The sequence below is a fragment of the Microcaecilia unicolor genome, chromosome 2 (genome assembly GCF_901765095.1).
Source record: "Microcaecilia unicolor chromosome 2, aMicUni1.1, whole genome shotgun sequence".
Classification (NCBI taxonomy): domain Eukaryota; kingdom Metazoa; phylum Chordata; class Amphibia; order Gymnophiona; family Siphonopidae; genus Microcaecilia; species Microcaecilia unicolor.
Window position 1 is genome coordinate 459,725,771 of NC_044032.1, and position 12,830 is coordinate 459,738,600.

Genomic DNA, 12,830 nt, shown 5'->3' on the forward strand with positions numbered 1-12,830 from the left:
CTTCATACATATCACATCGGGTATACAGTGCAGCACGTGTTTATCAGTCTGTGTCTTGAAGGTTCGGGATTTAGACAGCCTGGACCTTTCAAACAAGTGCGGGAAGATGCACTCAGGCACAATCCTCCCACACTTTTACCCTATGATCAGAGATAATAGTGTGCTTAAATTTGAATGATATTATCTTTGATCATAGGGGCAGTAAAGCCCTGCACTGTTCCAGTACTATTTTTAGAGTTCCCTTTGGAACTGCGCAGGGCTTTTGATCATCTAGGCATTTAGATGTGAGGATTTACACCAAGTAAACCCTGGTGTTAACCCTTGTGCCTAAATTAAGTGCAGATCCCCCGCGCATAAATTGTAGGAATGCCCCTGGTCTGTCCATGAACCTCCCATGACTGCGTAATCCCTGTGACTAAAAATATGTGTGTAAATTCTAATTAATGCCAATTAGCTTCAATAATTGATTATTAGCACCCATTATTGCAATAATTGGCTTGTTGGTCCACTTAAATTGTGTGTGCAAATAGGGCACATGCCCAAATTTGTGCACAACAGTTTTGAGCACCATATATAGAATTTGGGGAATAGTGTGATTGGAAGTTATCAGTGAATACTAGGACTAGGGGGCACAAAATTGAAGCTACAAAGTACTAAATTTGGAACGAATCAGAGAAAATATTTCTTCACTCAACATGTAATTAAACTCTGAAATTCGTTGCCAGAGAATGTGGTAAAAGCAGTTAGCTTAGAAGGTTTTTAAAAAAGTTTGGATAATTTCCTACAAGAAAATTCCATAAGTCATTATTAAGATGGACTTGGGGAAAATCCACTGCTTATTTCTACAATAAGCATCATACAATCTGTTTTACTGTTCTGGAATCCTGCCATGTACTTGTGACCTGGATTGGCCACTGTTGGAAACAGGATACTGGGCTTGATGGACCTTCGGTCTGTCCCAGTATGGCAACACTTATGTACTTATGTAGTTTTATGCAGAAATTTTGTTATATCAGAGTTATATCTCCCAGGAGTACCAACACATCTGATTCAAACCACTTTATTACTTCAGCATGGCATGGATCTAGTTTACAAGCCATCGGTCTAGTTTTATTCACATGAAATTGCAACTCACCTGGCAAAAGCGGATTAAATGTTTCCAGTGTCATTTCCAGGATGTTCTTTATTTTATTCTTATCATATTCACTGAAACACTCATAATCCTGCATCTCTGCAAGACCATCCCCTACCTCCCAATCCTGCACAATACTGATGTTCTAATTCTAACGACATTTTACAACATGGAAAAGTTCTTTAGTAAGGTTTTCAGCTTTTTATATAACTGAATTACTGCAATTCCTGTTTACAATGTACCGAAATCTCCTTTTTTTCTAAAGCTTTGATTTTTCTGCAAAGTCTTTCTAGACACCTTCTTCAACTCTTCTAAAAACGTGGCCTCATGCAATCTTCCATCTATATCTACATCTTTATGTCTATCTCGGAATCAAACGAATAAGAACATATCTATGGCTTTAAGAAGGTAATAGACTGTCCTTGTTTTTCTGTTGTGTATAGTTTGCCAAGTATGCAGAAATCGTGAACTTCACTCTACCCAGATGGCACAATCAGAAGTGGTCAGGTTCTGGAAGTGGTAGGACATAAAGCTATCATCCAGGTAAGCATAGCAGAGAAATCTGGGGATACAGCATTGGGACTAGGCAGGACCCACCAGAAAGAAATACACCCTGAATCTGAATTGTTAAAAACAGGCAAAATAGCTGGTTGTGCTGAAGAGATCAAAGATCATCAAGTCCAAGTTTTGTGTAATTTCTTAACAGCTCTCAACCCTTGTGATCCAGAGGCTGCTGTAGCCAGTTTTGCTGCATAGTGAAATTGCAATTCCTTCTTCACTCCCTATGTGCCTGTCTGTTAGGTCCCAGGACAAGGTCTTTCGAGAGCCTAACCTGTAGTTACATACAACCTCACGCTGTATGCCAAATGATCCCATCTCCTCCAAATTTCTAGCAAAATGCTCCATAATCTCACCATTCCTTCTATACAGGCTCCTTTCCCCTGAACATGGTGAAATCTGTCTCCCCTAACCTTAAGAGATAGATCCATTTTTGTTTGTTGCTTGTGGGCCAGAAACTTCATTGACATTTAGTATCCTGCTATTCATTTCCCTTCAGTCGTCTTGTTTAATAGTGAATAGTCCCAGCTTTTGGACAGACTTTCAACATATGTAAACTCTTATATTCATCTTACTAGATTAGGGTTTATTTTGTGTTTGTAGCAAAGAAATTGGAAAAAAGCTTCTTTTAAGTGAAGGAAGAGATTTCTAACATCTGTTTTCAATATACATCAGGAGGTGCTATAGAGAGAAACAATACTTTTGAGAGCTATATAGGCATGTGATGATAGGAAGACGGTAGAAAAAAAACCTATGGCACTGAGTAGGAAGAACTGGTTACATGGCATGTGCAGGCTCCGGCACTTAATACCCGGGGCTGCTAACACCACAAAGCTTATGCGGGGATTGGCTGATATTCAGCCAGGGCCAACAAAAGACAGTTATGCAGGCCCCAGCTGAATATCAGCAATCATCCACCTAACTTTGTAACTGCTCTTTGGCCCCCTCGTGGCCCCCCAAAAGAGCCTCCTCCTTCCTTTCCCCTTCCCCCACGTTGTGACATCAAGAACTCTGCTCCCACCTCCTCATAATGTCCTCTCAGAATGTCCTCCCAACCCCCTCCCCCTGTCTTGATAGGCCCCCCAAGCCTACCTCAGATCCCTGGTGGTGTAGTTGGGGCAGTGGGGGCATAACTGCTGACTTCTCTCCAACACCTCCCCCTGTACCACCCCTGATCTCTCCACTTTCGACATGGCTGGTCAGAGCCGATTTTCAGCGACACTGCCAAGTTAAGTGCTGATGAATATCAGTAGTTGGATGGCTCCAAGCAATTTAAGCAGGCAGGAGCCCCTCCTGCCTGCTTAAATCGCTTTGAATATCAGGCATATTTATTATTATTATTAAATTCTTGATATGCCATCTTTCTGTGGTATGACCAAAGTGGTTTGCATATTAGTTCTTCTCTCTCAGACTCTCCTTTATCAGGGATCTGGAATGACACTTCACATGCTCTCACAATTGTGGGCTCGTTAAACACAGGATATACCTATATGGAAAACAAGTCACAAATTCTCTTGACACGATATTGCTGGACATTCTGTTCCCCAGAACTTCCAGCGGTCATAGGCCCATCAGCAAACATCCCTGGCTGCAAGTCCTCTCCCCTAGCTATCCCCAGCTAATCAGAAAAACACATTTGTCTATCAGTCCTCAACCTCTGCCCCAGTTCTCTTAAACAGTCATAGGCTCTATGCAATCTTCCCCTCAGCATTCTTACAGTTGAAGTAGGCAAAACCTTTACACATCTCCTCATCTTGTGTCCTGAATACTGGGCCTGAGACAGCACCACAGGTCTTACTGGTTTATGGCTTGACTATCTCTTCTGGGCTCTTCAGGGAGGAAAAAAAAACCTGTTTTTCTTCTAGAATCTTTCTCTTTTATTAACTCATCTAACTCCCCCACTGGTTTCTATACAGGGAGTAGCTAGAAAATTCCTCTCAATGTGTACTGTTAACAGGTGTTGGGCACGTGGCACTTTACCTGCCAGCACTCTATCCATCACAAGGGGAACATATGGAATATTTTTCATTTTAGTTTAATAATTTGTTTTATGTCATTTATTGTTTGAATATAAGTAATGGTATAGCAAACTGAATAAACAATAAACGATAAACCTTGTGATGATGGAGGGGGGGGGCACAATTGCATGGAATCAGATAACAGTGTCATTACTATAAAAAATGTTTTTTTCTTGTGTACAGTTTTCTTACCTTTTTTTCAAAATTAAAACAGAATTTTAAAACCTTCATGTGCCCAGTGACTCAACAACAATTCTACGTATTGCTGTATTGAGATCCCATTTAATTCCCAGGTGAAGAGAGATCCCATTTAATTCCCAGGTGAAGACTTCACTTCATGGGTTGGCCGGGGGTTGGGAGTGCTGTGGGAATAGCATTTGCTGCATCCCAATACAAAATCATCCACTCAATTGAAAATTATCAACAAAAAGTATTCAAAGTATATTCTTGGCATTGATAGCGATAAACAGGACATATTCTCAATAAAAATATCCTCTTAAAAAACAACGGAAAGGGAGGAAAAAGCCTCAGAAAACTCGGTCTGGGATCTTTTTGACAAGCAAATGTCCTCATAGACCACTTGAGCACCCTTACAGGCATATTAACCTCCCTTCTGTCGTTCTAATAATTTTTTTCAAAAAGTTTTTTAAGTAGAGTGTAATGCAGAAAAATATTTTCTCTGAGGACAAGCAGGCCTATAATTCTTACATGCCGGTCCGGAGCTTGTAACAAGCTTTAAACAGGTCTTTGAGACATGTTCCACCACACATGTAGAGTGCCTTCGCATCTGTCATGAGAGCGCGAGATCAGTAGTTCTATTTTTTCTGTGGTGAGGAGCAGACGCTTTTTTCTCTCTCCTCACAGCTGGTTGGGCCTTCGTTCTTTTTTCCTTTTGTTATTTTTATACCTCTCTTCGGATTTTCTCTATGTAATTCTTTCCCCGTATCTTCTTAGATTATTTTTTTCCTCTTTTTAAAGTTTTCTTTCTTTTACTGCAATTGCTAGGCCCCTGATGGCGAACCTATGACACGCGTGTCAGCACTGACACGCGTAGCCATTTTCGATGACACGCGGCACCGCCGCAGTGTGGTCCGCCCTCCCTCCTCGCTCCCGGAAACTAACCTTAAAGCCTCCTTTCACGTTGCAGCAAGCAGCAGCAGGGCAGGCCACTCCTTCCTTCCGTGTCCTGACCCGCCTGACGTAACGTCCGCGAGGGCGGAGCACAGAAGGAAGGAGGAGAGGTCTGCCCTGCTGCTGCTTGCTGCAACGTGAAAGGAGGCTTTAAGGTTAGTTCCGGGCCCGTTAGCGGGTGGAGGGGGGGGCCGGCGACCTCGGGTGGCAGTGATCTCGGGTAGGGGGGGCCCGGGGGCGGTCCTAGTAGCAGTGATTTTTCTTGAAGTGACACACCACCCGAGTTATGCTTGTGTTTTTTGGTGAATTTTGACACACCAAGCTCAAAAGGTTGCCCATCACTGTGCTAGGCCATGTTTAGGCCTCAGCTCCAATCACGTTTTTGCTTTCTTCCTTTTTTTTCTGGTGCTTTGCCCTTTTTTTTGCACCATTGAGTTATTTGATTTGGCCATGGCAGTTTTTTCCTTTCTTCAAGCACTGCAGTCAATGCAATAGGACCATCTCTGGCAAAGACCCATTCTTGGTGTCTGCAGTGTTTGGGGCCTGATCATACTCCTGTTAACTGTTTTCTCTATCTTTGTTTGAAGAAAAGAACACAGTTGGCCAGAGAGGCTCAGAGAGAAAAGATTTTAGGAGCCAGGTCCGAAGCCTTGATGTCGGTGTCGGCATCGGTGTTTTTGGTGTCAACATCGGCATCGGGTGTTGCATCAATATCGGGTGCGTCGGTCCATATGGCTACGAGACCCTTGCACACTGTGAGCGACCATGCATTGAGTAGGTCTCCGTCTGCCTTGATGCTGACTGCTATTCAGGTACCCCGGGACCGATCGGCAATGTGAGAATTCAATGTCATCCTCTTCGGTACCGAGGACTGTTGATGCCAGGCATTGGAGGAAGCATTGGCAATGATCCCCCTCATGCCAGGAGCTCTGGGGCACAAAGGTTTCCCTGGTCCCAGAAGTTTGTTGCTGCTGTGCGGATTGCTCCCCCTCCACACAGGAGGTACCAATGCGTGGGTCTCCAGACAGCCAGGACCAGGAATCTGCTTTGATCCCGCAGAGTCAGCAGCCTGCTTCTACACTGGCACCCCAATGCTGATGCCAGCCCTCTATGAGTGATTCTGGGTCTTGCTCCCAGAGCTTTTGGAGGGGTTCATGCAAAGTGCATCAGTGTCTGGGGTGCTTGCATCAGCCATGCCACTTGCTTTAGTCCTGCATGGCCACCAGCCTGAGATGAGGTTTTCGACGTTAATGAAGCTTGCAGTCTCAGTGTCGACGTCCACCTGTGTTGGCACACCGTCGACATCAGCAGAGGAAGCTTCACTATAGTCAAGGCTGGAGCCAACACCTCAATGCCCCTCTCGGGATCATGGTATCTCTTTGTTAAGGCAGGCTCAGTCTCAGCTTTCCCATGAGGAGTTCTTGGCTGACACCAACAAGGAGCGCTCATGGGACTCAGAATACGATCCCCGGTACTTCTTGGAGGAGGAGTCCTATGGCATCCCATCTGATCCCTCCCCTCCACAGGAAAGGAGGAAGTCTCCACCTGAGAGCCTTTCCTTTCCATCTTTTGTGAAGGAGATGGCAGCTGCCCCAAAGGAAGTGGAGGACAAGCCCCGGGCTAAGATGTTTGAGGTCCTGGACTTCGACCTCCTAGAGAGGCTGTGATGGTCCCACTTCACGAGATCTTACAGGGCATTCAAGTAAAGAACTGGGAGTCCCCTCTATTGGTCCCTGTCCTCCCCAAGAAGATTGAAATCATGTACTGGATTCAGTATTCCCGTAGGTTTGATAGGCCCCAGTTGCCTCATCATTCCCTGGTGGTGGAATCCACACTCAAAAGGGCCAGGAGTTCTAAGGACTATGCTTTGGTGCCACTTGGCAGTGAAGCTAGAACCCTGGATTCACTTTGGCAGAAGATGTATCAGGCCTCCATGCTCATCTCCTGTATCCAATCATACCAGCTCTACACGAACCTATACTTGTGTTTTATAGTACACAGTATGTCTGATTTGGCAGACATATCTCCCACCGGAGCAGGCCGAATCTGTTCGCCAGCTGGTCAAACAGCAGAAGGCATGTTGTAGTGCCTATGACACTTTTGATGTGGCCTCTAGGATCTCTGCCCAGAGTATAGTGATGTGCAGATTCTCATGGCTGCGTGTCTCTGACTTGGACCCAGCAGTCCGGCAGAGGTTGGTGGATGCCACTGGCCCCACCCATGCCCTTCCCAGGTGAACACCCCCTTACATGCAAGAACAATTAGGCACCCATTGTTTTCCTGTTAAATGTATTATAAAATTTGAGACACATACATATGTTTTCTGGGATCCGAAACACTTAAGATCATTTATAGATTCAAAGAAGAATGCTTCTGTTCACCCCTCTGGATGATAAATGATCAGTATCTAATAGACATCAGTTAAAATTCTTTATTGATCCACCTGTTCCTATTTTGCTTGTATTTAGGTTGTAGTAATGTTTGCAATTAGGTAATCATCTCCCCCTCTTTTTTTTCTGGGATCGCTCTCTAATTTTGGGGACTTGTTTTGCATTGTCAATTGTTATCATATGCTTTTTGTTTTATTTCCTTTACATTTGTTATGTATAATTAGGCAACACATTATTTTCTGACAAAGATTGTTCTCTTCTTTGTTGTAATTATTCAAATAAATAAAAAGTTTTTAAAAAAAAACCCCCAAAACAACAACAACAACAGTTATAGAATGTGCCTACTTTCACTTTTGTGGCTAACTGCTGTTTTGCTCCCATTTTGGCTCTTAACTATGGGGTCCTTTTACTAAGTTGTGCTAATGGATTTAGTGCATGCTAAATGATGAGATGCCCATTATATTCCTACTAGCCGTTAAGCCAGTTAAAACGGGCGAGATTTGTGTTTTGCAAAATGTAATAATTCTCACCTCCATCCATCCATGTCCAGCAAACCTCCTCGCTCCCCTGGCCTCCCTCCCCATGTCCAGCAGCCCTCCTGTATCCCCTGGCCTCCCCCCGTCCACCAATCATCCTCTCTCCCCTGCCCTCCCCCCATATCCAGCAACCCTCCTCTTTCCCTTGGCCTCCCCCCCCCCGGTCCACCAACCCTGCTCTCCAATGCCCTCCCCCATGTCCAGCAACCCTCCTCTCTCCCCTGCCCTGCCCTCCCCTCTCCTCCATCGATCCATGTCCAGCAACCCTGCTTTCTCCCCTGCCCCTCCCCCCCATGTCCAGTAGCCCTCCTGTCTCCCCTGGCCTCACCCCATCCACCGACCCTCTTCTCGCCCCTGCCCTCCCCCCATATTCAGCAACCCTTCTCTTTCCCTTGGCCTTCCCCCCTGCTCTCTCCCCTGCCCTCCCCCCATGTCCAGCAACCCTCCTGTCTGCCCTGCTCTCTCCCCATGTCCAGCAACCCTCCTCTCTCCCCCTGCCCTCCCCCCCATGTCCAGCTACCCTCCTCGCCGCCGCTCCCTCCCCCCTACGTGCCGGGTCCCCTGCACTGACATGAGAGTGCCTCTCACCTCCGTGTGAAAGCGCTGCAGGCAGCAGCAGATCGCTCTGCTGCTGCCTGCAGCGCTTCCACACGGAGGTGAGAGGCGCTGTCATGTCAGTGCAGGGGGCCCGGTACGGAGGGGGCGGGAGCGGCAGCGGCGGCGACGATGTCGGGGATGAGGGGGTGGAGGTTGGTGCGCCGGCGATGTTGCTTCGTCTCCAGGGCAGGCGGCAGCGTCTGTGGCAGCATCCGTTTCCCTTCCTGTTCCGCTCTCTGACGTCATCATGTCTTGACGTGAGGGCGGGACAGAGAGGGAAGTCTCTACTGCGCATTTGCGGGTGAGTCGGTCACTTGTCATTTATGTTTGATGGGCATATTATCATTAGCGTGCACTAAATCTGTTAGCGCACCTTAGTAAAAGGACCCCTATATTATCTGCCATTTTCCGCGCCTAACTTATGTGTTTTTATTAAATAAGATCAGGATATTTTAATCATCATATACTACTTTCTGTTTTTCTTCTCTTCCTCTTTCAGTTACATTTTTACATGCTTTTGTCTTCAAAAAAAGAAAAAGATTCTAGAATATACTTTTTTAAAAAAACGTTATCTCCTATGCAGTCATCTAAAGCTGACCCTCGTCTCATGCCAATTTGCCTTTAATCCTCGCTAATTGCTACTAATTTGGTTCTTGCTCTGGCTCCTCTGCAGGTGTTTGAAGGAACATCTGGGATCGATGCCAAGAAAACGACCTGTGAGTTTACTGGGGACATTCTCCGAACACCTGTTTCCGAGGACATGCTGGGTACGTTTAACACACTGAAAGCTAGTGAGAATGGCATGTTTAAAATAGCAACAAGGTCTAAACTGGTCACATGTGCATTTAATTAGATTTCACTCTACTTGGTAGGTTTGTTTCTTAAATGAGATGTATCTGACTTGCGGCCGAGAGATGTGTGGAATGTGTTTCAGAGAATACTATCTGCCATCTGCCATTTTATTTTTCCCCAGGAAATAAACAACTAGCATTACATTTCAGTAGACACAGCAGTGTAAATCTATTTGTAATGCAGCAATATGAACAACCTTATGCCTGAAAGGCGCCTGGATCACAGGGTAGCTACAATGAATGTTCTTCAGCCTTTTCTACATATTTTTGAGAGAACCAGGTACATTTGCAGAGCTTTGGTAACCCGAAAACAGTGGCCTAATTAGGGCCCTGATGGAGTTGTGCACCTTAGTAAAACAACTGAACATTTTAATCATACTTTATCAACTTGCTCCCAAAATCTCAGCAGCAACACTGTGAGAATAATACAGTGCCACGCTCAATCTTCTTCCTTAAAAATGCATTCATTAATCAACAGTAACAACTCACGTTCAAAATATCCTTTGGTCAATGCAGGATTACCACAGTTTACAGTGGCACAGTTTTGCTTTGGTGGGTCACACCTCCACATGGAAGCTGCCAGAGCCATGCTATTCATTTTTTCAGCAAATATTTTAGAAAGGCTCTGTATTGGCAGATCCTTTTCTAAAATACCACCAGCCCACCCTTAAACAAAATCTACTTTATACCTAATACAATTAAAAAAGCAGATGGAGAAAGAAATGGTAACGAAATAAATGTGGATAATATTACTGCTATATTGGAACAGACTTTGGACAATGTCACTGAAAGGGCAACGCTGATAGTTTCCTTTGTGTTTCAGCAAGATTTAAACTCAATAATGAGATTATACTTTAAATCAGCGAACCATGTTTTCGGAGGAGAAAAAATTTGGCTCTATCCTGACATGACAAAAGTTACTCAACAAAGAAGGAAAATGTTTCTGTCAATGAAGTTAAAGACAATAGAATTAGGTGGATCCTTCCTCTTGGCATATCCATGTAAATGTATTGTAAGGTTAAATCAGTTAAAATATGTTTTTTATATGCCTGATCAGCTCCAGTCTTTTCTAGACTCAAAACAACGAGAGAGAGAAAACAGTAAATGAGAAGTAAGGTGCCATATTTTCTTCAAGTTAAAACTGAAATTTATTAAGTCTTCACCAATTCCTAACCCCCCTCATTGTATTGAGGTCTAATGAAGCCAGTATTAGGTATGGATATGAATTGGTTATGTAATAATATTGTTTCTATGGCTGTATTTTACTTATCAGATTTGTATCTGTTTAAGTGCATTGAAAAAACTAATAAAAATGATAAATGATAAAATACCACCAGAACTTAGCATGTCCCAATTCTAATCTCTAAATTCTATATAAAATGGGACTCTTAATGCCATTCTTATATATATTTTATTTAAATTGTGCAAAGTATAATTATTCATTTACAGGGGACGACCCCATACTAAGCAATAACCCTCCCCCAATAAGAGGTATAGAAGTAGACTTTCACTTTACAGTTTTATATATATATATATATATATATATATACACACAGTGCACTCCATTTAAGTGCACGTCGGATAAGCGCATGCTCTGTTTAACTGCATGCCGTACTTCAGTCCTGTTTTCGGCACCATCAATTTCTATGGGGACGAAGTTCGGTTTAGCGCACCACTGATAAGTGCAAGATTTGCTTATATGCATGGTTTAAGACCACTCCTCTGCAGGAAAGACCCCGCATAAGCGCGCGCACGGAATATGGAAGCCGATTGGCGCGTGACAACCAACGAGATTTCAAATTTACTGCCCTTTAACTGCCACAGGCAGAATAAGCGAAAGAATGTTGTTAGAGTGTACACTGGGGTCGTTGTCGTCGCGGCGGAACTGTAAGACTTTAACACTGGCTGAACGAATAGAAGTTCTTAAAAAAACAGAAAACAAACAAAGTCAAGCATCTATTGCTAAAGAATATCGTGTCAATCTCAGTCAAATTTCACATGTCTTGAAGCAAAAAGACCAGCATCTGGAAGACTGGCAAAACAATACAAATCCACAATGGAAACAAAAACAGGCAGGAAAAGCTGAGGAAGTAGAAGATGCTCTTCTTACGTGGTTTTCTCGAGTCAGGAGCAGACAGTTTCCCATCAGTCGTCCACTGCTTATGGAGAAAGCTAATCAGCTAGCTGAAAGTATTGGACTAACTGAATTCAAAGCCACTGTTGGATGGTTGGAAAGATGTAAGGAGAGGAACAACATAAAATTCAAGAAACAGCATGGTGAGAAACAAGATGCTGATGACTTTGGTGCTGAAAATTGGGTTGTTTCAGTTCTTCCTACCATCTTGAACAAGTTTGCACCTCATGACATTTTCAGTGCTGATGAAAACGCTCTCTACTGGCGAGCGATTCCTGATGGAACACTTGCATTCAAACATGCCGAAACTACTGGAGGTAAAACATCGAAGGACCGACTAACGATCCTCCTTTGCTGAAATATGGACGGGAGTGAAAAGTTGAAACCTCTCGTCACTGGAAAGAACAAACAGCCCCGTTGCTTCAAGAAAGTTAAGCGACTTCCTGTGTCATATGAGGCTAACGCAAATTCATGGATGACTGGGGAAATTTGGAAGCAATGGATAAAGAAGTTAGACACTAGAATGCGGGCACAAAAGCGTCAGATTTTGTTGCTTTGTGATAATTGTGCTGCACACAGGGATGATGTCAGGCTATCTAACGTCAAGGTGGTCTTCCTGGATCAGGGCATAATAGCCAATTTCAAACAACATTATCGGGCTCTTGTGCTATGTCGTCTGATGAGCATTATGGATGACCAGACTGGCAAGGATAAACGTGCTGTTGAGCTGGCTCGTAATCTATCATGGTTGGATTCCCTACATATGCAGAAAGAAGCCTGGAATCATGTTACACAGGCAACCATTGTGAACTGCTACAAGCCGGCAAGCTTTGTTAAGGATGTGGAGAGGGACGAAACAGATGCAGCTGTTGCAAACGCGTCAGATGAACAGGTTATTGACATCCCAGCCGGTGTTACCGAAGAGGAGTTTCATTGCTACGTAGCTGTTGATTACGATTTACCAACGGCGGACAACAGCACTGATGTTGAGATATGTGCCTACACGCAGGCAACAACGGCTGATGATGAAACAGATGATGAAATGAGCAGTGAGGCACATGCTGACGAAATTCAACAACCTCCTCCTGCCACTTTTGCAAGAGTGCTGGAGAGTCTCACCACCGTGTGGGCCTAACTCGAGGCCACTGGATGTCAGTGCTATGACAGTTTTTACCGTCTGGCAGACGTAGTCTATGGAGCTCACAGATCCAATAGTGTACAGAGGACTATAACTGATTACTTCAAGTAAGCCTTAACGTCAGTTAACGGAGACTGTATACTTTACGTATAATAATAAACAGTACTGTACATATGTTTATAAGATGTCAAGCTTCTTTTGGTCACAACGGTTAAGTGCATGCTCCGGTTAACTGCATGCATTTCTTTGGTCCCAGACCCTTGCACTTAAGTGGATTGCACTGTATATATATATATATATATACAGTGGGGGAAATAAGTATTTGATCCCTTGCTGATTTTGTAA

At 44.0% G+C, this 12,830-nt stretch overlaps 1 protein-coding gene across 1 annotated transcript in view; it reads left to right on the plus strand.

Annotated features, from left to right (window-relative positions):
- ATP6V1B1 (ATPase H+ transporting V1 subunit B1) overlaps window positions 1-12,830 on the plus strand; it is a 177,121-nt gene that overhangs the window by 93,704 nt on the left and 70,587 nt on the right. The window contains 3 exon segments of the mRNA XM_030192550.1: window positions 1,576-1,611; window positions 1,613-1,675; window positions 9,036-9,129. Coding sequence (XP_030048410.1) covers window positions 1,576-1,611; window positions 1,613-1,675; window positions 9,036-9,129 — 193 coding nt within the window.